The 25,561-nt window shown below is 34.0% G+C and overlaps 1 protein-coding gene across 1 annotated transcript; it reads right to left on the reverse strand.

The window, feature by feature from the left end:
• Positions 1–4,674: 4,674 nt before the first annotated feature.
• Positions 4,675–6,374, reverse strand: LOC149214780 (uncharacterized). Its single transcript, XM_089390967.1, has one exon. The coding sequence runs from the start codon at positions 6,165–6,167 to the stop codon at positions 5,241–5,243; it is 927 nt and encodes a 308-aa protein (XP_089247093.1). The 5' UTR covers positions 6,168–6,374; the 3' UTR covers positions 4,675–5,240.
• Positions 6,375–25,561: the final 19,187 nt, after the last annotated feature.

The following is a 25,561-nucleotide window of genomic DNA, read 5'->3' on the forward strand; positions in this document are numbered from 1 at the left end:
GGGCTTTCAAGCACAATTTTTACCAAAAAAACACTTCAAAAAGGTTGAAACAAGATCAATGCAAGCAAGTAAAGTCTACTAGGGTGTACTAGGATGAAGGTAAACTACCTGGAACGATGATCATTCCCAAGCGGAGTCGCCAATTTGTTATGTGGAATTTTGCATCTATGGATAAATACAATTTCCCTAGGTGGGTAACTACACCTAGAACAAAAGATTTAAAGAGTCTAGCCTTTTCCTATAGAAGATAAATAAGACAAGGGACCTAGTTGTTATCTTTCGCTTCCCTTTGTCTCCTTTGAATAGCTCCTGTCACTTCTTCTCGAACTGAATCCACTCGATAAGTACTTGCAAACATAAACAGAGGAAAAAAACCAATCAAAGCAAGAGATCTATCTACTATATGAAAATGGAATCGAAAGCATTTACACATATAATCATCATACATAAAGACAATAATATGGGAAAAGGTGTAAACGACTTTATTAAGTAGAAGGAAGAGTTACAACCAAGAAGTCTGATCCCATGTCACTCCTCTAGCTTGGATTCCAACCAACATCACATCAAAATCACAACACTCCGACAGCATAACAATACTTGCTTACAATCTCAAACCTCACACCAACAATATCTCCTTACAAATTCTCAAAGTCTAGCCCCTAATCAGTTAGATGAGTGCTCAATTTATAGGAAAATGGAGGAGGTTTGGTCACAAATGAGGGTATTGAATGGCATTCCAAACTTAGAGTTAGTTTCCATGGAGGAATGGATGAGAGGATAGGAGGTTACTTAACTCATTCCCTATCCAATTTTGAGCTCATAGGAGATGATAAGTGTGGAAATCTTCTAGAATACTCCAGAAGATAAGAATATTCCCAGAACCCTATGTGGATTTCGCTCAATCTCACCCAGCACAGGTCAAAGTGGGCTTAAGTGCTCTTAAATGCACCCTGACATGGGCCTACCTGCACTAAAGCGCACTTACCCCTGACGAAGGCTGCGCTGGTCCTTCAAGGAGGAATTTCCGAAGGGTTTCAGGCCAGGAAACTCTCAGGGAAGGAGGCATTCAAAGTGATGACTTGTCTAGGGCATGTAGCAACTGAATTAGGGTTTGATGAGCCCTAATAGTACTGATCTGAATGATGGGAGTTATGTGCCCAAATGGATCTGTAACACCATCCCCTTGTATTTCCATGTGTATAGGCAGTTGAGTGGCTTGTGAACATGTTGATCCTAAGGAAGCCATGATCAAGGACAACCACAAAAATCCTATTACCTCATTCAGTGCCTTAAGACATTTAGATATATTACAAGCTCCCCGAGTAATAAATGACTTTGGATGAGGACTATCTAGTAGATTTCAAGATCCTACCTAAAGAGCTACTAAAGATATGGTAGAACAACAAAGAACCTTTAGGTACCAACCCATAAAATAATATCCTACAAGCTTGCTAGAGACTCCCTTTCTCCTCATGGTTGATATTTTATGTAGCGTGTATGGTTAGTCCAATGTAGAGACCTTATATAGAGGATGGGTTCAATTGATGTACTCTATAATAGTTGAAAGAATAATTTTGAACAAGGCTAATATCTTCTCTCTCCCCTTGAAGGAAATCATTAAACAAGTTGAGGATCTAAAGTAAGGCTAGCAACCTCAATTCTTCATGGCCTCCTACCTCTTGGATGCCATTTTTATCAAGCATGCATTCCCTATAATGGGTTGGAATTGGGTGATTAAATAGGAGCAAGTTCACATCTATTGCAAATCCCTTTGGGAATCCCACTATATCCAATCATACACCAAAATCTACCAAGATTTCTTGATCCCACTCTATGAAATCTTGTTCAACGTAATTATTATGTGCATGTACGCACGAACTGTGAAAGTGATGTTCATACTTGGTGATTGGTTTATTGATTAGGATGGAACATATTTGATAATCTTTGGAGCAAACAAGCCTCCTCACCTACTTCCAAAGTTTGTAACTAACCAAGTGATATTACAAGAAATAAAATATCAGAGATGCACAGGGGTACGTGGAGTGTTGTCATGGGACAAGAAGGCTCCCTAGCCCCACATGTTATTACACCTAGGGTCCTATCCATTAAAGGACATGGAAGAAGCTAGAGAAAAATCCAATGCTCTAACACTCTTCCATTTTAGGGATCTCACATTCCACATATAAGATCCCAACTTTGTGGCAAAAATTATTGCAAGGCATGCAAGTACAAGTGGGACTACCAATCAGAGATAAGGGTTGAGTAAAAGAAACAAAAAAATGTTATAAATGTATTAGAAGTCATATTTAGAATAGGTTATAATGCTTCTCAAATAAAAGAGGAGAAAACTTAAGCTGAGAGGGAAACCATTGCCCAAAAGTAGACTACCCAACACGAAGTAGCTAGAGTTGCATAGGAGAAAAAAGTACCCTGGATATCCTATGAACTTGAGATCAAGGAGAAGGAAGAGTAAAATATGGAGAGGGAGAGATAATGAAAGAGAAAATATGAGGAATAAAGGAAAGAAGCATAGGAATACAAAGAGAAGAGACAAAAATAAGAAGTTGAGGCCAAGGAAAAGGAAGAAGCTCCCAATGCCCAAAAAGAAGCATAAGAACATGATGTCCACTAAAGCATAGCTTTAATGGGCATCAACCCAGTTCAATTGGTAGTCCCTAAAGTCACAAGTGGTCACTTACAAGTTACAAAGATGGGCATCGCACCAACTAGGAAGAAGAAAATGGATAACCTAGTAAGATCTAGATATGATCACACTCTAAATAGCAGAAGGAGAAGGCCCTATCAACATCTCATCTACCTCCCTTGTTAGTTATCATAGAAAGGCACATTGTGTCAGACACCAAGAAATATCCACTTGTTATGGCTTCAACAAGCACAACATTCTCTCAAGCCACTGAGAGAAATGTGAAAGACCTCCTTGAACTGTTGAAGTAGAAAGATGATCATATAGTAGAACTAGAGTAGAAGTTTAAGTTATTGAAGGCTAACAACATACTTCTAAAGTAGAAGGGAATTAACATGGAGATTACATGTCTTATGCTTCTGAAGTTTGTGAGTCTTATAAGGCCATGGTCAAACAAGTTTACTCGTACCTCTATCAACTCCAAAATATCTTTACTAAGTTTCCGCCACTTTGGGAATTGGCTAAGGAAAGAGGTACTCAACTCTAAGGACTAGGATATGTTGTGAACTAGTTGGAGTGATGGATTAAGGAATATCCACAGGATTCACTAGAAGTTCCCATGACCAATAAAGAAGAATTTACATATGATTCCATTGTTGTCAAAAGGGCCCTAAAGATATAAGAAAAGATGGAAAGGAACATCTTTAGGTCTATAGCTCAGTGTCAGTGAAAGTATTCCTCAATTGAGAGGTTAACCAAGATGAACAAGTTGCCATCCAATGGAGCCTACGAAGAATCCAGGACAGATGAAGAGATGGAAGGGAATTTGATGAGATATTAAATGCTAGAGAAATATCTTTTAATGTCTTCACAAAAAAACTCACAAAATATAATCTCAAACAACACGTTGTGGAACCCTCCAATTAACAACAATTTTGAATTTCTTCACAGTATCATTAAGTAGGATGTGCAATCCCTCTCCCAGCACACATCAGAATATAATGTCATCATGGAAGGGATTTTACCTATTAGGATCAAGATGACTTTATCCTATTACAAAATTTGGGTAGCCTATCTTTATGAATTCCCGGGGGTCCTAATGGAGAATCCAATCACATTGTAGCAATTGCTAGTTTTAGTTTCTCGGAGTTTACAAGTTATTTTTGTGAATTTTATCTAAAAATAATGAGAACCTGAAGGGATTGTGATTACCCAAGGGAAGTCCAAAAGTCCCCAAAGGAAGTTAGTGATCTAGCTTATAAATGTTGTAAAAGTCTAGTGATACACACTTTTGGATCTCTGGTAAAAGTTGGCATATTTTAAAAGACAAAATCTTAGAAGCTTGTAAATTTTGTATCTACCAATAAGCAATATTGAATATCCCGAGAAAGCCACTCTTAGAATTGTGACTTAGCCTACATTGAGCTTGCCACTCTTAGAATTGTGACTTAGCCTACATTGAGATTTTGCATCAAACTAATCTCAAGAAGTCTCATTTATGTGTGCATTTTGTGAGGTTTTTTACTATTGGCTAACATATTATTAAGTGAACTAGATAGTTCTTTCTCACATTGTTACTATTATTGTCACTTTCTTCAGTGAGTACTTATTAAAATAGAGGCTAATTATTCTTCATTTTCGCTCTTAAGTTAAACATTCTAGTGCAAGGGAATCAACTAATTATTTTCTTGATTTAGCTATTGTCATGTTTATTAGCTCATCTCTTCCTGTCCTCATCTATCTTTCATCATTTAGTTAAGTTATAGGAGTTTTATTTAACAATTAGATAATTGTAGCTTCTTTTTCATGCTTTCTGCTATGATGATCCTTCGATGTCTCACAACATCCAAAAAATCAAGCATGGTTACAAGGCCAACATTCAAATGATTCTCTTATTCCAAATAGTGTGAGGTTTAACATGTTGTCATTGTAGAAGCTAGCACCATGGCAAAGTTAAGCATGATAAACTCACCTTCCAAGATCCTTCATTAAGAGACCTTTAGTGACTTTGAAAATTCCAGTAGAATCATTGATTTCAGGCCCACAAGGAAAATGAGATATGATATCCAAAGGCTACCAAAGATGGCTAATAGATCCTAAGTTCATTGTAGCTTAATAGAGGTTCAAGTAAGAAGCCATAAGTGGACAAGAAGCTAGCAAAAGCTTAGCTCAAACCACCTTTTTCAAATTAAGAGGAATCATAAAACAAGCCATTCCCATGTAGGAAAAGGAGACTAGAAAAAGAGTGTGCAAAAAGCCACTCAAATATACAAATTGTAGAGGCTTGGAGAGAATAACAAAGAGATTATTCCGTTATACAAATTTATTCAAACTCCGGGGGGACCCAGCTAACAATCACCATGACAAACCAAAAGCATATGGCAGAATATGTTTTGTTGCAAGAAAAGTGATCATGAGTCCAGCGATTGTTGGCAATACAGGAGGCAAAGTATCTTATGTGGAACTATTTCTAGTACTGTAGATTGATCATACATGGGAGGCTTCACCTAGAATTACATCCCAAGAATAAAAAAACCAAGAAGAAAGCTTGGAGAATTAACGCCAATGGAAAATAGGAGCTATTTGCATTTATAGCCTAAGGAGAACCGTCGCGAAAGTACTGTCCCTCGACTCCATGGGTGCCCAGCTCGACAGCCGCGTCGCCCTTCTTGTCGCCCTCGATCGCAGCCTTGCGCTGCAGCGGCTGATAAGCGGCTTCATCGGCATAAAGTCCAACCGTTCTAGCATACAAGATGACTGTGAATACAAGAATTGTTGCCAGATACCAGTTGAATTGTAAGTTAGCGAGCGCCTTGGCCTCCATAGTTGCTTCCTGGCTAGCGCACTTAACCACATAGTGGCCCTTAGTGCGCACCATGTGGCAACCCTTGGGGATGAAGGCCGGGATCCAGAGCATGAAACCCATGTGGATGAACCACACCCCATGGAACATCCACGACGCGGAGCGCACCACTGCCACCAGAAAGCTCCGCGGGAACGGAACCTCGAGCAACGTTGTCGACAAAATGACAACAACGATGAGCTGGAGGAGCCAGTGGTAGTACCCCGCGGCACCCGTGTGATCGACTGAGTGAAGATGGAAAAGCATCAGCTCCTGGCCAAAGGCAAGCGCTGCAATCACTTGCAGCGCTCCCGGCGGAACTGTGAGCTTACTGAGTCCCCCATACAAAGCCACAGAAGCGTAGATGAGGAAGAACAACGATATGGAGGAGTGCTCGAAGTTTTTGAGGTGCTCTGGTGGTATGCTCCAGTCAACTGCCAGAGGTTGGTGCCTCTCCGGCCCGATGAACAGCTCCGCCAAAATCGATAAACAGGACCCCGCTATAATGGTCGCCAACTCCAGGTACCTCAACTTCCCCCCTCCAAATTTAACCGGGAACCATGGCCGAGTGTGGAAGTCCCATGGAGACCGCGCGTAGTTAGTGATGGTGTTGAAAAGATGCCAGAGGCCGATGAGCAGAAATCCTGTACCTGGCAAGATATGGCCGATGAAGGTACCCATGGATGATTGGAACTACTATATCTGCAAGTGATAAGAATCATGAAAGGCATTTATGGCCATCTTCAACTCCGCAGATTTCAGGATATTCTTGACTATCAGATTTCAACATATTCCCTAAATTTACGGTCAACAATCAACGCAGGCCATTTGAGAGAGCCAGAGCAAATAAGCAATGAAAGTGAGTCCCACTAACTCCGGTTTCTAGAAATCAATTTGCAATATTCCTATTCTTATTCTACTTATCAAATTCTAAAATATTCACTAAATTTGCAATCTACCTAAAAAGATACACATACATTCAGGTCATTCGAGAGGGCCAACCACGAGTCAATCTGTGGCTGTCCTTCTGATGACTCGAAGGTTGGCGCTATATATAATTTCTAAAGTGGCGTGGCGGACAATTAGACCATTGCTTTCATAATCGCTGTCGATAGAACATTCCCAGAAGTTTTGCATCCCAGGCTCAGTCGCCATTTTTTACCACAGTATTTGCGTTGATGGGACTGCAAATGTATTTGCCTTCTCTGACCATTTGCTTCCTTTCATTTCGTATATGTTTGAAGGGGCCACTTAGGTAGGAAAACAAAGCTTTCACCAGTACCATTTATTTCCTTTCATTTCGTATAGGTTTGAAGGGGCGACTTAGGTGGGAAAACAAAGCTGGGACTGCAAATGTATTTGCCTTCTCTGACCATTTGTTTCCTTTCATTTCGTATATGTTTGAAGGGGCCACTTAGGTAGGAAAACAAAGCTTTCACCAGTACCATTTATTAGGTGGGAAAACAAAGCTTTCACCAGTAAAGTAGTTTAAAGTACTTTAAAAAAAATATTGAAAATTGATGTTGTTGTTTTGAGATATTAGGTTGGGATTCAATTATGTTAAGTAAGTCATGCACGTTTTTGTTTTTCTCAAATTTTTTGATTAATTTTGATTAAAATTTAGCAAGTATTTTTGTCTTTTTGTAATTATTCTGATAAATTTGACTATAATTTAGTAGGTCTTTTTATCCTTTTTTTTGGTGATTATTCTGATAAGTTTTGACTAAAATTTAGTAGTGAATTTTAAGTTTCAGTAGATGTTATTATAGACATCAAGTGCTTCAAAGATTTTTCAAAGTGCTCAATCTATTTATACAGTAAAAAATACATTTTAATTAATTTAAGTTCACAACTTTGCAAAAGTTGCATTTCAAAGCGCTGGTCCACACTAGCCCTTAACATGATTAGATTTTTGCCCATGGAGTTTTGAACGAGTATTCTTCATCACATCACATAGTGACTTAACAATACACCCTATCACCATCTATTCCACACCCATTGGGCTTCATTGAACTCTCTTTAAATTTCATCCGTTCAAAAATATATGTTACAAAATGCTCTAATAATGTGTTTGAATACTAAAATTGTTGCTTGATGGTGAATTCCTCTCTAGAGTTTTAATTTAACTTTTTTATGTTTTTATTTTTTTTTGCTATACTTTCTAATTGATTTTGTCCAAAGACTTTTCTAATAATGTGCTTGAATAGTAAAATTGTTACTTGATGGTGAATTTCTCTCTAGAGTTTTAATTTAACTTTTCTATGTTTTGATTTTTGTTAGTTATACTTTCTAATTGATTTTGTCCAAGGACTTTTCTATGTTTTTAATTTTTTTGATAATACTTTTTAACTCATTTTGTCCAAAAACTTTTCTATGTTTTGATTTTTTTTAGATATACTTTTTACTTGATTTTGTTTAAAATTTTAGAAAATTTGTTAAAATTATAAATTTGAATTATGTTGTGTCCAATTTTTTTTAGAATACTAAATCTATTTATACACTAATTAAAAACCACTATCTTGCACATGGGTGTTTACCCCCGCGGTCGGGACGGACGGCTTTCCGCCTCCCCACCCGAGTTCAAACCCACGCTGCATGCTTCCAGCTGCGCCGCAGCTATATGTTGACAATCTTGCTTCGCTGCTATGCAACATATTTGTAACAATCAAGCTTCTGTATATATGTGTACATTGCAAATTCAATCTCGCTTCTGTAAATATATGTAAATTGTGAATTTCGGGTTAATACAGCTTCTTCTAGAGGGACTCACCCCCACTCATTTAAATTAAAAACCACTATCTCATCTAAAATTTATCACTAAAAATCATTTATAAAAAACTAAAATTTAAAAAATTTAAACAACATTCATATTTAACAATCAAAAGATATTATATTAAATTAAAAAATTCAACTAAAAATATTTATTTGATGTTTTTTTAGATATACTTTCTACTTGATTTTGTTCAAAATTTTAAGAAATTTGTTAAAATTATAAATTTGAATTATGTAGGGTGCAATTTTTTAGAATACTAAATCTATTTATACATTAATAAAAAACTACTATCTCATTTAAAATATATCACTAAAAATCATTTATAAAAAACTGAAATTTAAAAAATTTAAACAACATTCATATTTAACATTAAAGGAAATTACATTAAATTAAAAAATTCAACTAAAAATAATTATACAAATATGATTTCGGGATACTATAAAAAAAAAAAGTATATAAATGAACTCTTTGTGATTACAATGCTCAAGCATATAAGGTACTTCTTTTGGATAATAGAAAAATAATCAAAAGAGTATTTATTTAATAATTTTATTTATTTTTTATTTAATTTATATATAATTTAATTATTTATAAAGTTATAAAAAAATAAATTTTAATGAGTTAATTATAAATAAATATATAGTAAGATAAATGTGCGATAAAGAAGAAATCAGAGATAATTGTATTGGGATATTTTCAGGTATAAATCAATTAAAGTGTGAAAAAACTAAGTAAAATGGGATGAATAAATTAGAGTGCACATAATTCAACAGAGATGTTGCTACACAACATATATGGTATAATTGATGGTCATTTGAGTTGTCCCATCTCAAATGATAAAGAAACATTTCCACAAGCTTTGAACACATCATGTTACTTGTAAACATTCAGTGACAATGCTTTGATACCTCAAGTATAAATTGACATTAAATTCCACTCCAAATAAAATTTATTTGGCACATGCTTCTCTTGCAATTAAGTCTAATCTAGTACACTTAATTCTTATGTAAAAGATAGAATCCAAGTATTTCATATTAATCCTAATGCCACAAAGCAAAAATCTTACATCATTTTAAAGCAACCATATTCTAGGATGTGGAATCTTGATAACATGGTTTGTGGTGAAAATATGAAATTTTCCCTACCTATATCCATGTATCCCTAATCAAGATATAGATATATTTTCATTTAAGAAATGAACAATTTAGATTAGTTTGTAGGTTCCTTTTGTTAAGATATTTTGTCATGCTTCAATCTCATTTTATTGTAACATGGTTGTACGTATGGAATATATATTACCAAAGAGATATTTCCATGGGGTTTATAATGTTGGAAAACCTCCACACATTTGAGATGAATTGATTGAAAATGATTTGCAAATTTTGGGGTTATGTTTAATATCATCCACATTTAATGTAGTAAATCTTAAACACCCATGTTAAAGAAAAAATCAAAAGAAAGATAAAGTGCCAAAGGGTTTGGGTTAATCCTTGATATATTCGCGAGTGTAGAATCTACACTTAATGATGTAAATAGACATTTACCATTAAAATTGTCTGAGAAACTCAATGAATCACATGTCATTTAGTTATTTGCTTAAATTTTGAATGTGAACAAAGATGATTAACCTAACCAAACAAGAAGAGATTACATGTTGTAGAATATTATGTTTAATTTAATGGCCTTGGGGAAAAGAATAAACAAAAAAAATCATTTCTACGAATGATCACAATGAGTCTAACAATGATCTTATTTTACATGTATACTTTAAATGGTAATGTTGTAGGTAGTGGTACATATGTGAGAGATTTGATTAATGGTCTAGAATTGAACCTTGGTTATGCTTAACATTTTATATTATATTAATGTTTTATAAAATCTCAAGAATGGAGTTCCATTGACACTATAACAAGACAATGAATGAAGACAAGGAAGTCTTCACATGGAGAGGAGTTTATATGTAGATATAGAAGGATAAGTAAATAAGTACAATTGACAAGGGTTTTCCAAACACTGGTGAAAAATGTCAATCAACCTTGAGTGATAAAAAATGAGGGTGATCTATGCTTTAAAAAACACATTTGACATAATTAGCTAAATAACAAATTCATAAATTAACACTACTTTAAAGTGTATAAGCCAAAAGAGGGATAAGAAATGCAAAACTTAATATCCCTTCTTAAAATACAAATATTTGGTCCATTATTCATTATTAAAGACTAATACACTCCATTTACAAATAATAAAAATGAAAACATAGGCCTTCTTTTAAAGCATTGGTTCATGAGTGTTGAATCTACTTTGTTTAAAACATATAGTAATGACTAAAAAAAATAAATTATGTGATTAATGCAAATGTTTATATCTTAATTAGGAAACAAAATAAATACAAGCTAGGGTGACCAAATCACTAGTTGTGGAAAGATAAGATGACCAATTTAACAATGGATAGAGATTATATTCTTGATTAGTAGTTGTTATGATATAAGAATGTAGCATTTAGTCAAAATGTTTGTAGATCTTATTAAAGTGTGTTATCTCTTGATCTAATATGATAAACTAACAAAATTTATTATTACAAATGGCATAGATTAATCCGAAAATATGCCAAGTGTCACAAGCGCCCTATACATGTCACACCGCTCTATCTATTGCATAAAGCACAACATCACACTATACAACAATTTTTTGAATAATGGCAAGAAATAACTTTGAGTAAAAAAAATGACACTTTACAAAATAGTATCAATATTGTTTGTAAATTCTTTTATAGCTATCACATCTTTTTTTAAATTAACAATTTCAAACTAAACCATTATAACCTATCATTAATATAAATCAAATATCAATAGTTTAATTTTGGTATATATTAATTTTCCTAATTTATTATACTTATCTCACTTATTATAAAATTATTTGTATATGTTTCAAAGAAAAAAAAAGAAGGGGATAATCTTGAACATATGATTATTTGTAACCTTTATAAAACATTTTCTTAAAGCTTGTAATCTACATATAGCCGACCAAATGCATAAATAGGTTTAAGGCTTGATCATAAATTAATTTGCTTGGGTATTAAAGTGGTCCATTTGGATTATTCGAATGCATAGATCTACTTTTTTCCTTCATCTCCATGCCTCAATTTGAGAAACAGTGGAATGGGATGTGGATGGGATACAAGAGGCCAAATAGAAGCTGGCTTAAGAGGTGTGCTTGGCTTACGTCAATTCATTTCAAATACGAACAAGAATTTGTATGGAGGTACATTCTTTTACTACCAAGGAGACTGTAGAAATTTCCACACTAAAAAGTTCTATAATATTCAGATACATGGTTGAAGATTAAGGGTTCTAATTTAGTATACTCATTCTATTTTTTTGGATAAGATTGATGTCATCATTTTATTACATAGTTATGAATAAATGAGATAATTATAAATGGAGAGAAACTTCCTATATTCATCGTAGAAATTTTAATTAAATATATGTGTATCAATTGAAGTAATTTTTATACAAATTTACTAATAAGTTGTGATTAATTAAACACTAAATTTCAAATATACGTGGATCCATTGTAATATCTCCCATATGATTTTGATAACTATTCAAAGATATTAATTTCTAGTGGAGTGTGTCGTTACATAGATATTAATTTCTAGTGGAGTGTGTCGTTACATTGATCTTTTTTGAACATTGGAATCATATTTCTTTTCCTTTTAATAAATGAATATCTTTTATATAAATTTGATGTCCAGTAACTCGTCTTTTATATAAATTTGATGTCCAATAACTCTACACAAATTTATTGTTGATAACATATATTTATTTGATATGTAACTTAGTCTGAAGGTACAAAGACAAGTCAAACAATATGGAAGCTATGAATCTACTCCTAAAGGTGGTCAAGAAAGAAAGATTGGAATTCCAGTCATGCATAAATACTTTTGTATTTTTAGTCATAGTGCCTTTTGTGTGGATATATGATCGAATGAGATGAGACTTGATCCAACATAATTGTTACATGGAATGTAATCCCTATTGAATAATAATAATGTGCTATTTTTGATAGGTACTAATAACATATGTTTTATCAATAATATAATAGTAATTTACAGAAGATAATTACAATGTATTATAAAAAGAAAATGGAGATGAACTAATTTAAGGTAATCTCAATTTCTAAATCCAATAAAATTTCTCCTTACAATCATATAACTCTAACTAATGTTTTTTTTTATAGATTTTAAAACAGTTTCATCAAATAAGAATAATGAGTTAGTATATATTAACCATTAATATTTAATTGACAAAAAAACAATAACAATTATCACAACTAATAATATTAAATATTAATTAACAAAAAAATATCCAAAAATCAAAGAACCAATATTTGGAAATCATAAAACAAATATTGAAATGGAAAAATTATAGTAAGTACACTTCAATACACATGGTATTAGATTCTTGAGAAGGTTGCAATAAGACTTCTAATATATATATATATATATATATATATATATATATATATATAAGTCGAAGGGGAACTAATAATGTTAAAGAGCAAATAAATTACTATAGTCTCGATTTGGCAGTGACTAAGAATAGAGTAAGCAATAATAATATTAAGTAATTGTGATAAATGGGAGATGTCAATGATTGATTCTCAAGAGATATGAAGTGCAAGCACAAGAACAAGAGAAGATAGGTATAGATCAAAACCCTCTTGTAAAACAACATGGGAGTAGTTCGTAAATTTCAATTTCTTTACAAGTTAAAAAACACATGTTAGCAATAGTAGGTAGTGTAGATAAAATCTAGGATTTAAAAGTAGGCAGTGTGGTGTTGTTGTATGTATAGAAGTAGTAGGTGGATCTTGATTCATTATGGCGATTAGTGGTGGTGATTTTGAGTAAAGGATAAGGAGAGATGTAGAAGAATGGATATGTTGCATTTATGTCATAAATTGGAAAATAGTTTGCAATAATCTCTTCATTTTCAACATGATATTTTGGATGTTCCTCCTATTTTTGTATTCTCCTTACTAATAATATTTGAATTCATAAGCACTTTAGAGAATTCTAGAGCAAAAAGGGCATATGTTTTAGAAGCGATGAGACCCTTGCTACGTACGCATAATTTATCAATGAATTTAATAGATAATGAGAAGCAACTATGGGTTTAGTGGAATAATTTGGAGTATACATTGTGTGTTGAGTTCATGGGGATTATGGGGAACAATCACCAGACATTGTGAAAATGAAGCACATGTATTTGATAGTGCTAATTGATATTTATGATTGGAACTTACTGAGAGGGGGTGAATCAGTAATTTAAATTCTTTGTTTTTTCTCAACTTGATCTTCTTCTTATGGAGTTAATGATTTATGTTTGTGCTTAATAGTTACTGAATTCCTTTTGCATATTTCAAGGAGAGAGGTTTGCATATTTGTTTACCAAGAATCCAAAGTATTTACACAACACAAGAATTAAACACATGAAGATGCCAGATTTAAGTGGAAACCCTGAAGGGAGAAAACCACGAACTTTAGGCTGAAAGTGATGTGAAGGCAAGTTACTACTCCTTTTTACATCAGAATTTTTATAGGCTCAAACCTACAAGAGGCTCCTACCTCAAAGGAAGCTCCAACTCTCACAAGTTTTCTGCAGGCTACAACCCACATGAGGGTCTTATCTCAACAGGCTATAACATGTTACTTTTCAAGCTGCCACATAGAAAAGAAAAGAATTTTGTCAAGTCACAAATGTTGGTTACCTCATATACAATTATGATGTCAATGTTTTTTGTTTAACTGCTTCTTCTTTTCCCCCTTCTTCTCTTCTGCTACTATTCATCCATTCTCTGATGCAAACTCCTTCCACTCAAAAATAAGATCATATAGTTTAATTCCACATTGTATCTTTTATAAGCAAGCCCTTTCGACTGTTTGTAATTTTTGGCAAAATATGAAATGAAGCATAGTCTTTTGGACTTCCAAAAGTGATCACAAGCTTGTCTTTTCATTTTCAGTTCTGAAAATTATTTGTAATATAAAATAGGGTTGAACTAATAGCTCATTCAGGAGACAAATCAGATTTGGATTATCTACATTTTCTGTTCAATCAAATATATGTATTTTAACTTTTGTCTCAATGTTTAACCTTCACATTGATTAGCATAGCGTTTGCACTTCACATCACTTTCAACATTTTATATTCAACATTCAACGTTTATGTACACTTTCCATTCAACATAAATTATCACTAGTGTGCTTAGTGATATCAATAACATTTATCGACATTAATCAATAAGCTTAACTTGACATCAATTCCAATATTGCCAACAATCTTCCCCTTTGGCATTGATGGCAACTCATTCGTCCTTCTCCTTTTGTCACCGAAAATATTTCTTAGTGCTTCCCATAACCTCTTCTTATTTCTCATTGCTTCTCATAACCTCTTATTACGTTTCTTATAAACTCTTGTCTTGTAGCCTGTAAAAGTGTCCTTAGTGTAGTTGTCGTCATTTCATTAATGATCGATAACCCGTAATGTCTTGTTCTATATAAACAATGTTGACATTATCATTGAATGAATGCCACTCCAAATGGCTTATTAGGGGCTCCTCCAAATTGAAAACTGCTCCAAAGTGAATGCTACTCCATATGATATATAAATTTTGCTTCAAACACGCTCAAAAGGTATTAAAAGTACAAGAGCAGTGCAACACATTGTTGTGAGAACACTTTGTTAGGCAGAGAAATTATATGTATATAACCAACCAGCATTAAAAAATAATCTTCAAATAATAATTTCATTGAGTGACCCTCTTAATACATTTAACATCCAATGGAGTCAAATTCTTTTCCTTTAAATTATGCTGCAACTTTTATCTTTGGGATTTTCTTCAACAATAGCTATTTCGATTTACACCACAGGATCTTCACAGAGTAGTTCGCATGCTATATTGGTCATTTTTCACTGATAGATAATACCCAACAGTATAACATTGCCTTATCTTGGCCATATACAGATCAGGGATGATAGTATCACCAATAGCTCATCGCTTTCCACTGTCTATCCACGACCTCTTTCTGGGAGCACAATCTTCATTACAGAATATAACCTCCATTGAGTAATATTGTTGAATATACAATGTTGTATACAAATCACACCCAACGCTACAATGCAATTGGTCTGGAACCCTAATTAGAGCACAAAAATCCAAAACAACGCATTACAAAATAATGCAGCTCCGGTCTTGTTTGATGCTCGTAAGAATTCTTCACCATAATTACAATATATTATTATTGTGCGCATTATTAAATCTAATGACCATATATTATGATAGGCATTAAAGAGTTTCAGGAGAGTTGTTACGATTTCAAATAATTAGCGTTGAATATATGATACTCTCCTCAACCTCGACGTCATTTTGATTTTCCATTAGAATGAATGCATAAGGACGCCAACACCAACATATATCACCAATATATATTGCATCATTAATGCTGGAATAACATCGATGCTTTCCCAAGGAGTACAGTAACAATTAACAATTAGAAAGAAACGTATGCAAAGGTGAGTTCAAAATAGGTGAATATGTCACATATCAATTGTTGAGTTCTAATTTCCAATTTGTGCTCCAATTTTTTATAATAAAACATGATTCAACTCTTATTCATTTTTTTTTTAAGAATTATACCTGTTGATTCCACTGCCTCCATATCATTCATTGCTTTCTTTCCCATTCAATATATATCCACATAAAATTTGGTGTCTTTTGGTGAACAAATATCAAAGTGAGCTACTGCCATTGTTGTAAAATTCACAATTAAAAAATTCAATTTACAAGCTTTTCAAGAATTCTGTGAACCGATGCTACATCCATAGCGCTGAGAGCTGATACATTTGTTTTTCCATTTGCGCTGGAACGTATGGAGTGCTGAGGAAGAAGAGATGCTAGTGCAAGCCCATGCAAAGTTGGGCAACACTTATCCATGCAAATCCTAAACCACGTCAATATTCATTGTTGTCGATGGCTGTGGAAATCCAAATTTGATTTCGTTAAGAGGACATAATTAATAAAAGATTTGATTCTCCTAAGATAGATCCTCTAGTCATGATATTCCGCTCTTGCGAAGAGGATTTTGGCCATGCTAATTTAGTGAAATACTGTTGATTCAACAATTGCGTTGAGAAGTCCGAAAAGAACACCGCCTTTTCAGTATTCTAAAAGCATATTCCTGTGCCGAATCCCAATTAAATTTGAACATAGAAGAGGTACCAGGAACCAAAATATGAGATTGTGACATAACATAACATTGTTGCGTTTTGAAGCATCTATTAGACCAATCAAAAGGTTAAAATTGTTATGTTTTGAAGCATCTCTTTGAAGGCGCAATTCTTTGAGGTCCAGAGAGATGATTTTTGACAAGTATTACAGTTATTCCACCGATAATTATGATATTTATGTGTTGGGTTTTGCCATTGTATGATTGTAATCCGATCCTGCAAAAACTTCTCGACAGGCGATATTCATGATCTTTCCATTATAACATATCATTGTAAGGCAGGAGCCAGAGGTAACGTATAACACATAACGCATGAGCAGGAGTTGGCTATTAAACCTACCACGACTTGTGTAGAAATGCAACGTATAACACATGAGCAAGAGTTGGCTATTAAACCTAACGACTACCACGACTTGTGCAGAAGTGTAAAAACGCCCGATAGATAAAACACAGATGCCTCTTACATGTAATCATTGATATTTACACTTTCCATCAGTTACGAATTCTTCTCATTCAATCAGTATCGCATCTTCCTTGTTGTCAATATTATATATGGGACTGTCAACACTTATTATCAGGTTTTCTGACTCCTAACATTTCTGCTCCATTCTTCCCTTTCCTTGCATTAGATATCTTGCATCTATTCATATCTTACCATTGTATATAGAATTCATTCTGAGTGCTCAGTTCCCTTCCTATTTCCATTTCCTTCTTTGATATGCTTGCTTTTGATGTATTGATTTTTCATTTGAATCCTCATGAGATGGTGGATCCTCATATAATCTTCATCTTCAACTATGTTGCTGGTGTTTTTCAAGAGGTTTCTTTTATTGAGGATACATACACTTTAACTCTTTTTGAATCCAAAATTCTTGTGTTCACAATAATAGCGCTGAAGGATTTAGAGAAATCCTAGTAATGCAATGAAATTGGTACAATATTTGATTAGTTGCTAGAATGGAGGTCTTCACATGGAGATTGCGAGAAATCCTAGTAATGCAGTGAAATTGGTACAATATTTGATTAGTTGCTAGAATGGAGGTCTTCACATGGAGATTGTCAATAACTAGGTTCTCATGTAGATCTCATGATGCTTCATGATGAATGCATCTATAAACCAAACATAAACATAAATAGAGTTTGCTCCTCCACTTGATGGAAATAGCTTTTCTTTTTGCTTCCATGTTTATATTTGGATGGCTCTCAGGTTTTTATACATCAGATGACAGGGGGCAGGCTTATCAAAAATAGCATAGTAGACAGGTAACATAAAACAATTGCAAATTTTGTACAAATAATCTTTGTAGTGAGTCTTCCATAATATTTCCATAATATTTGATGATAAATATGGATTGGCTTAGGGTCTTCGGGAGTCCATATCCATCTGAGTATCGGATATTCGGAATTAAAGAAAAGAGTATCCATAATATAAGCACTGTAATAAAAAAGGGGAATGGTCTTGGTAGTTTTACGTGAATTTGATCTGAATTCGAGAATTGTTGTGGCTAATTTGTCGGACAAAATGTTTGCCCAATCCATCACATAATTGTTGATGGTTGCCTCCATCAGAGGGACCATTTCAATAGTAAACTTGGCAGAGTCATGTATTACCCACATTCTACACATCATTGCTCCAGCATAACAGTAAAGAGAAGCTAATGAGTTCACAAAGTACTTACCTGATGATTCACACTTGTGCTTCTTGGGAAAATGTCTTCACTGCCTAATCGGGGCCGATTCTGTCTTGTTTTCATTTGCAATTTTTTCAAGGAAGGCTTTGTTGTACCGCTTTTCAGGCTTAGGCAAGTGATACATTTTCAGTAGATCATTAGGCTGAAACGAGCCAAATATCCTCCCATCAACTGTGCAATTCCGTAGATCATTAGGCTGAAACGAGCCAAATATCCTCCCATCAACTGTGCAATTCCGTAGATCATTAGGCTGAAACGAGCCAAATATCCTCCCATCAATTGTGCAAAATGTTCTGTTCGAGACTGGAATTTCCTCTACCACCCATCTCACTATGTCAGTATATGGGAGGATTCTTTCTCCCGCCGCTATTCTGTGCTGATATGAACAAGCTAAATCTTTCAGGGACGCTTTCGATTTGTTACTCGAGTCAGCTGTAGCTTCTTCTGATATTTCCTCAAGCTCCTCTGCTTCTATTAGATTGTAGATGCTCTCCCAGCTAGTGTTTCCAAGACCGAGGCACGTAGTGTCTGAGATTAACCCTTTTTTGCTTGGTTCGGGATCCTTGGCTGGCTGAACTATTGCTGTAGGAGGCGCTGCTGCGGATTTCTTTGTTTTCTTCCCATTTGTTTCAAATTCCTAATTTTAGTGGAATTCTGCACAAGTGATACAAAGAAATGCTGCTACAAACCACTATGATAATGAAAAAGAGTTACATCGATCAACAGGTGATAATGGATTAGAGTAAGATTTCCGCGGATAAAATCTAAAGAAAGATCTACCCTTAACTGCTTCATTGATTAGCCGTTTAACCTGTCAATCATGGTAAAGGAAGTTTTAAATGCCCATCATGTTGTTTAGGCCAAATGATTCATTCAAGTGTGGCTTAAATTTCTTTGATGGATAATCAGTGATAATTCGCAAATCGGTGATCGGTAACGTGAAAGGAAAGGCTTTAATGCTTGTTTTAAACATCTCTGATCACCGAAAGGTGATATAATGCATGAAAACCTTTAAGATATATCCTCGAGATACGCGCCTCATTAATGCATCACAATCGGGGAATGGATTCAGGCTTTTGTTGTGTCAATGTGAGTTCGCCGATAACCGATTGTGATATGTTTTATTGCATCGGAGGATTTGAGTCTACCTTCCATCATGTGTTGACTTGTTATTGCCGATTGCCATACACTTTATTGCATCGGAGAATTTAAGAGGCTCTATTATATTGCTGCTTTGGCATTTACCTTTTCCGATATCCAATTGCGATATGCTTTTCGGATCGGAGAATGGATGTATCTTTGTGCATGCTTCCTTTGTTATTGCGATATGCGATCTTGCAATCGCTTTATCGCAATAACAAATAATTTTATAATATTTTAAAGCAACACTTTATTTATATTCAAAAAGGCTTTTATTAAAATAATTTGTTTACGTTAAGCCTTTTTGATAAGGGTTTTTCTTATGATGGGTTAGTACCAATTTATTTACACATCTAAGTTTATTTTAAAAGGGACCCATTTCATATTATGATTTTGTATAAAAAATTTATGAAATGGGGGGTTGTTGTACAACACAACAATTGGCGATTTACTGGGAGAAACAGTTATCTTTGAGAAATTAATTAAAATACTTAAACTTTCTTAATTTGGAAATCTTACATGATAGAGAAAATCTAATATAACTAGGTAATCATAAATTCTAAACATAATGATAACTATTTTTGCTATTTCCTTCTATTCTTAAAATTAAATACATTCTAAGTTTCAAATAAGCCTTAATTGGTTGATAATGATAAAACAAAAGACTTTTCCAACTTAGCTTTTATAATGACTCCTTTGTCATAGGTAGGGCATCTGCTGCCAGCAAAAGTTTATAGTCTCGACAGGGTTACTTTTAACCATTTTACCATTCATTATTCCATCCATTTCAGAGTATTATAAGCCATTACCCTATTTTGGTATGTAGTGTTGGTAATGTCAGTTGAACTATTCCCCTATGATCATGGTAAACAGGCTTGTAATACGACCTCTTATCTTTTATATCAAATATATTTTAAAATTACACTTTGAGTAATTATAAACTTTGATGGATGGGATGAACAATTTTCTTCTTAAGAGAATATGGATGACAATGTGGGAGTTGAAGATGCTAAGAATGAATCAGTCTCTGTTTTGTATTGATAACCGTTTTCAGGCCTTTTAAAACTTTAAATGATTTACCGTATTTCTAAGTTTTGAGAAGATTTCACAAAAATAAAATGGGGTATTCAGAATCTAATTATACCTAATTTCCTAGAATTTTCTTTTTTCTTTAAGGTTTCCATTTTATAAAATTAAATATCAAAACTATTTTCTTTGGAATGACGTTTTCAATATAGCAAAGACCAATGGGAGGCTTTTGATAACTTTATTTTCCTAGGATTTTAAACAAAAGTTATTCACACAAATCCTGATGAAAATTGAATATTTACAAAGGGAGAAGGGGTTATCTCCTCAATTGAAGAATTTTCTCAAGATAAGGCCGTTGACAGGAAGAGAATCTCTCTTTCCTGATAGATCTTGCAATATGAATGTAAAAGGGCCTATCTTCTCGCTGATTTGGAATGGTCCAAGCCACATTTTCTAGAACTTAGTGTGTTTTCCTTTATCCTCATGGGCTTTGTCCCATTTCAAAACTGGATCACCAACTTGTAAATGTTTTGAGCCGGTTGAAGTTGCATCGAAAGATGACTTAATAATCTGCTGATGTTTTGCATGTATAATTCGGGATTTCTCCCTTTCTTTTTCTAATTTCAGGATCTGATCGTGTCTTAGTGATAGAAGATGAGGGACTTTCTTCAATAAACTGCACTAAAGCTAGTGATGGAAGTACTGTTTGCTGGTATGACAACTTCCTTTCCATACACTAGGTTAAATGGAGAAGTGCTTATGGAGGCCTTCTGTGTTATGTAGTCAGCCCATAGTGCAAATATTAAAGATTTATGCTAGTTTTTATGATTCTGCTCGATAGTTCTCTTAACGGTTTTGATAAGATTTGTATTGGTGGATTCTGCTAAACCATTACCTTGAGGGTAGTAGTTTGCAGAATACTTCAATTTAAATCCCCTTTCAATAACAAACTCAAATATAGAATTTCCAGAGAAGTAAGATGCATTATAAAAAATAAGAGCGTTTGGGACACCAAACCTGGTAATAATAAATTGATCTATGAATTCAATGATTGCCTCAGAGTTCGTTGTCTTCAAAGGAATTGCTTCAACCCACTTAGTAAAGTAATTAGTAGCTGTAAGGATATACCTATGCTATTTAGATAAATGTGAAGTGATTTGTCCAATGATATCCAATCCCCATTGTTTAAAAGGTTGTTCAATGTTGACTGGTTGCAAAGAGAAAGTTGGCTTCCTTTGTCTTCCACTAGTGGTTTGACAACTTTGGCATTTCCTTACATATTCATGTTGACTGGTTGCAAAGGGAAAGTTGGCTTCCTTTGTCTTCCACTAGTGGTTTGAAAACTTTGGCATTTCCTTACATATTCATGAGAATCTCTAAACAAGGTGGGCCAATAATATCCAGCATGAATGATTTTGTGAGCTGTTGTGTCAGCTCCAAAATGTCCTCCTTCTGGTCTGTCATGTAGCTTCTGCAAGACCTTTCGCGCTTCAGGTTTTTCTAAGCATCTTAACAAAATTGAATCATAATTTCGTCTAAATAGTACATCATCTACAATTATGAAGTTTTTTGCTTTCACTCTTATGGCACGTTTTTTTTTATTGGAAAGATTAGAAGGAGCATATCCATTTTTCAAATAGAAAATCATATCTGCATATTGGGATTCAGGATTAGACGTACTTATCTGATTGATTTCTTCAATATCTTTGGTACTTTCAGGTTCCTGAATGTTAGAAGCTCCTGCTAACAACCTAAAAAAACCTTGGCCTTTGACAATCTTTGTTGGTTTAATTTCCAAATCATATTCTTGTAATGTTGTGACCCAATTTGCTCTTCTCCTAATTCCCTTTGAACTAGTAATTGTCTTATTGCCGAAAAAGGGACTATAACTTTTGTGTGAGCTTTTAAGAGAAAGGGTCTGTAATGTTTGATGGCTTTGTATACAACAAAGGCTTGTTTTTCAACTTTTGAGTAATTAAGTTCAGCACCTTGAAGGTTTGAACTATAAAATGAGATTGGTGCTTCCAAGTTTTGATCGTTAATTTGCGTCAGCATTGCTGCATAATATGAATGATATGCAAGGGTATATAACATGAAATGATTTGAAAAATTAGGAGTGCTTAAAGCAGGGGCATTTATGATTGATTGTTTGATGGAATCAAATGCCTCTTTTTCTGCAGGCCCCCATTTAAACACTGAATTTTTCTTGATCATGGTTTGTAATGGCAAAACAATCTGGGAGAAATCTGGAACAAATCTTTTTACAAAGTTAATTTGACCTAAAAATGACTGCATGGATTTTTTATTATGAGGGAATGGAATATCAGAAATCTCTTTGATTCTATCTGGATCAATATAAATACCATATTTGAAACAATGAAACCCAAGAGATTACCTTGATTAAGAGCAAAAAAGGACTTCTTTGGATTGAGTGAAATGCCATACCTTTTGCAGCGTTGAAAGATTTGTTTCAGATCATGCAAATGGTTTGACCTTTTCTTAGAGAACACAGTAATATCATCCAAATAGACAACCACTGACCTATTGATTAGTCCTTTGAATGCTATGTCCATCTCTCTTTGAAATGTAGCTCTGGCATTGATAAGTCCAAAAGGCATTTTTTGGTAGGCATAAGTTCCCCACTTGGCTCTAAAAGTAGTTTTGAGTCTATCATCAAGGTGTACCAAAATTTGGTTATACCCCGAAAAACCATCTAAAAATGACATCAATTCAAAACCTGCTACTGAATGAAGCGTTTTCTCCATGGTAGATAAAGGGAAGTTATCCTTTTGACTTGCTTTGTTAGGATTTCTGAAATCAATACAAATTCTAATGTCACCATTTTTCTTTCGTACTAGCACCATATTGGACACCCAATTTGAATGTCTAATAGGAAAATTTATCTTAGCTTTCAAGAGTTGGTTTAATTCAACTTTTATTTGACTCTCTAAGTTAGGATGAATCTTCCTTAACTTTTGTTGTACTGGTTTTTGTTCAAAAATAGTTGGAATGGTATGCTGAATGATTGATGTATCGTATGTTTTCAAATCATATTTCCAAGTGAATACATTTTTATATTTATGCAATAATCTAATGAATGCAATTCTTTCTTTTGAAGAAAGTCCTAATCCCAAATTGATGTTTTGTGGATTATGCTCAGTACCAAGGTTTATCAATTCAAATCTCAAAGTAGAACTCTGGAGCTTTGAATTAGTAACCTGTTTAAACCTATCTTTGATGTCATAAAGATCTTCAAGCTTGACCACTGGTTTAGGTATTGAGTTTTCTTCTTGCTTTTCCTTCATTTGAAGGTCATGATCACTTTCATCAATAATTTGATCATCATAGGATTTGTCAGAAGTTAAGAAATTTAAAATGTCTTCATCGTGATTGAACACTCGCCAATTAGTGACATTATCAGGAATTGATGGTCTAAAAATTAACTCTACTGAGAATCTATCTGGGCTGTAATCTTCAGATGGAAGGAGTTTGGAAGCAACATTAGCTAATAAATCTGCTGTTGCATTCTGGGACCTAGGGATGGGAGAAATATTGAATGCTAAAAATTGAGATATAAGATCTTGTACCAAGGACTGATAGTGTTTAAGGTGACTAGAAAGGCAATGAATAGTATTTCTGACTTGTTTTATAACAATTTCCGAGTCACCAAACACTTTCAGATATTGAACTTTAAGACCAATTGCTTTGTAGACTCCTTGAATCAAGGCTTCATATTCAACTGTATTGTTTGTGCATTCAAATTCCAACCTGCATGATAACATGATCTTTCCCCCTCAAAACTAACTAAAATACAATCCTGCTCCTACACCTTCACTAGATTTAGACCCATCGAAATATAATGACCAAAACAAAGATTTATCTATAGTTTTATTTACAGTTTCCTCAGAAATTTTAACACATTTTGATGTATCTGTTTGTGAAAAAAATTCAATTTGAGATGTGAGATTATTAACTGAGAAAGGGGATGGTTGAGCAATAAAATTGCCAAAGAATAATTTAGATGAGTAATTCCCCAAAATATTTTTATTGAATGCTATTGTTTGATTTTATTGTTCTAATTCAGTGACAGTATGGGTCATGTGTTTCTCCCGATCAATCTTGATCTGATTTGGCTTTCCTTTATAAGGCAGCCACATATGAGACCAATCAGTGGAAATATAACCATGAAGTTTCTCAGACCAATCTCTACTCAAAATCAAGCCATAGAATTCAGGTATATCAGCGATTAAAATATCAATTCTCTAAACCACTCTTGGATCAGTTGATAACCTAATAGTAACTGAGTTGATTTATCCTAAAATCTAGACCTTAGTTCTATCCAACTGGAAAATATGAATTTCAGACTTTTGGGGTTCAATGTTCAGTTTAGAACAAACTGAAGCTGGCATTATATTCGAAGAAGCCCCTGAGTCAATCAAATAGTTGTGTAGATTTCTATTATAGATCATGTAGGTTAAGAGAAAAGGAGGAGTATGGGAATTGGATCTATCCCTTATTAAAACAACATCAATAGCTTCTACTCTACCAAGAGGTGGTTTACCTGTCTCATTAGCAGCTTTGGACAATACAACATTGGGAAGAGGAGAAGAAGGTACAACATTTAACTCCTTAAGCAGTAATTTTTGTTGATGTTTGAGTTTACTAAGCTCAAACATAGTGATATTTGCCTTTGTTTTCTTCATATCTTCAATAATGTTGTAGTCCATAGAATCCGTAACTACTAATGTTTTAGATGTTGGAGGTGGATTTGAAGCTGATGGCTGATTTTGAGAAGGTATCACTGTGGATTTCTTTGTGGGAAATTTTTCTTTAGTAGTAGTACCTGCATTCCTTTTCTTCTAGGTTATTTGGACAGGTTCAGGAGTACCCTTACTCCTAGTAGTCACAGGGAAAGCTTCATGTTCATTTTCTGTATCGGAATTAGGAAAAATAAAGTCCCACATCCCATGACATTCTACAGTTTCCTCTTCTTCAGGTTCTTCAGATGATAAAACTGTTTCTTCCTCTTCAGGGTCTGAGTCTGCATTGGATATAGCATTTGGTGGTTTTGATTCAGGGTTCTTAAAGTTTCTAAATTGCCTTTTTGTTGAAGTCTTAGCTACTTGCTTCTTGATTTCTACCATTTCGTTTG

Source organism: Pinus tabuliformis, chromosome 1_1, assembly GCF_031772625.1.
Source record: "Pinus tabuliformis cultivar Carrire ecotype Pingquan chromosome 1_1, CPIR1, whole genome shotgun sequence".
Taxonomy (NCBI): Eukaryota; Viridiplantae; Streptophyta; class Pinopsida; order Pinales; family Pinaceae; genus Pinus; species Pinus tabuliformis.

What these genes read in the sequence shown, in the direction of transcription:
- LOC149214780 (XM_089390967.1), bottom strand. Translation starts at nt 6,167, where the DNA reads ATGGGTACCTTCATCGGCCATATCTTGCCAGGTACAGGATTTCTGCTC.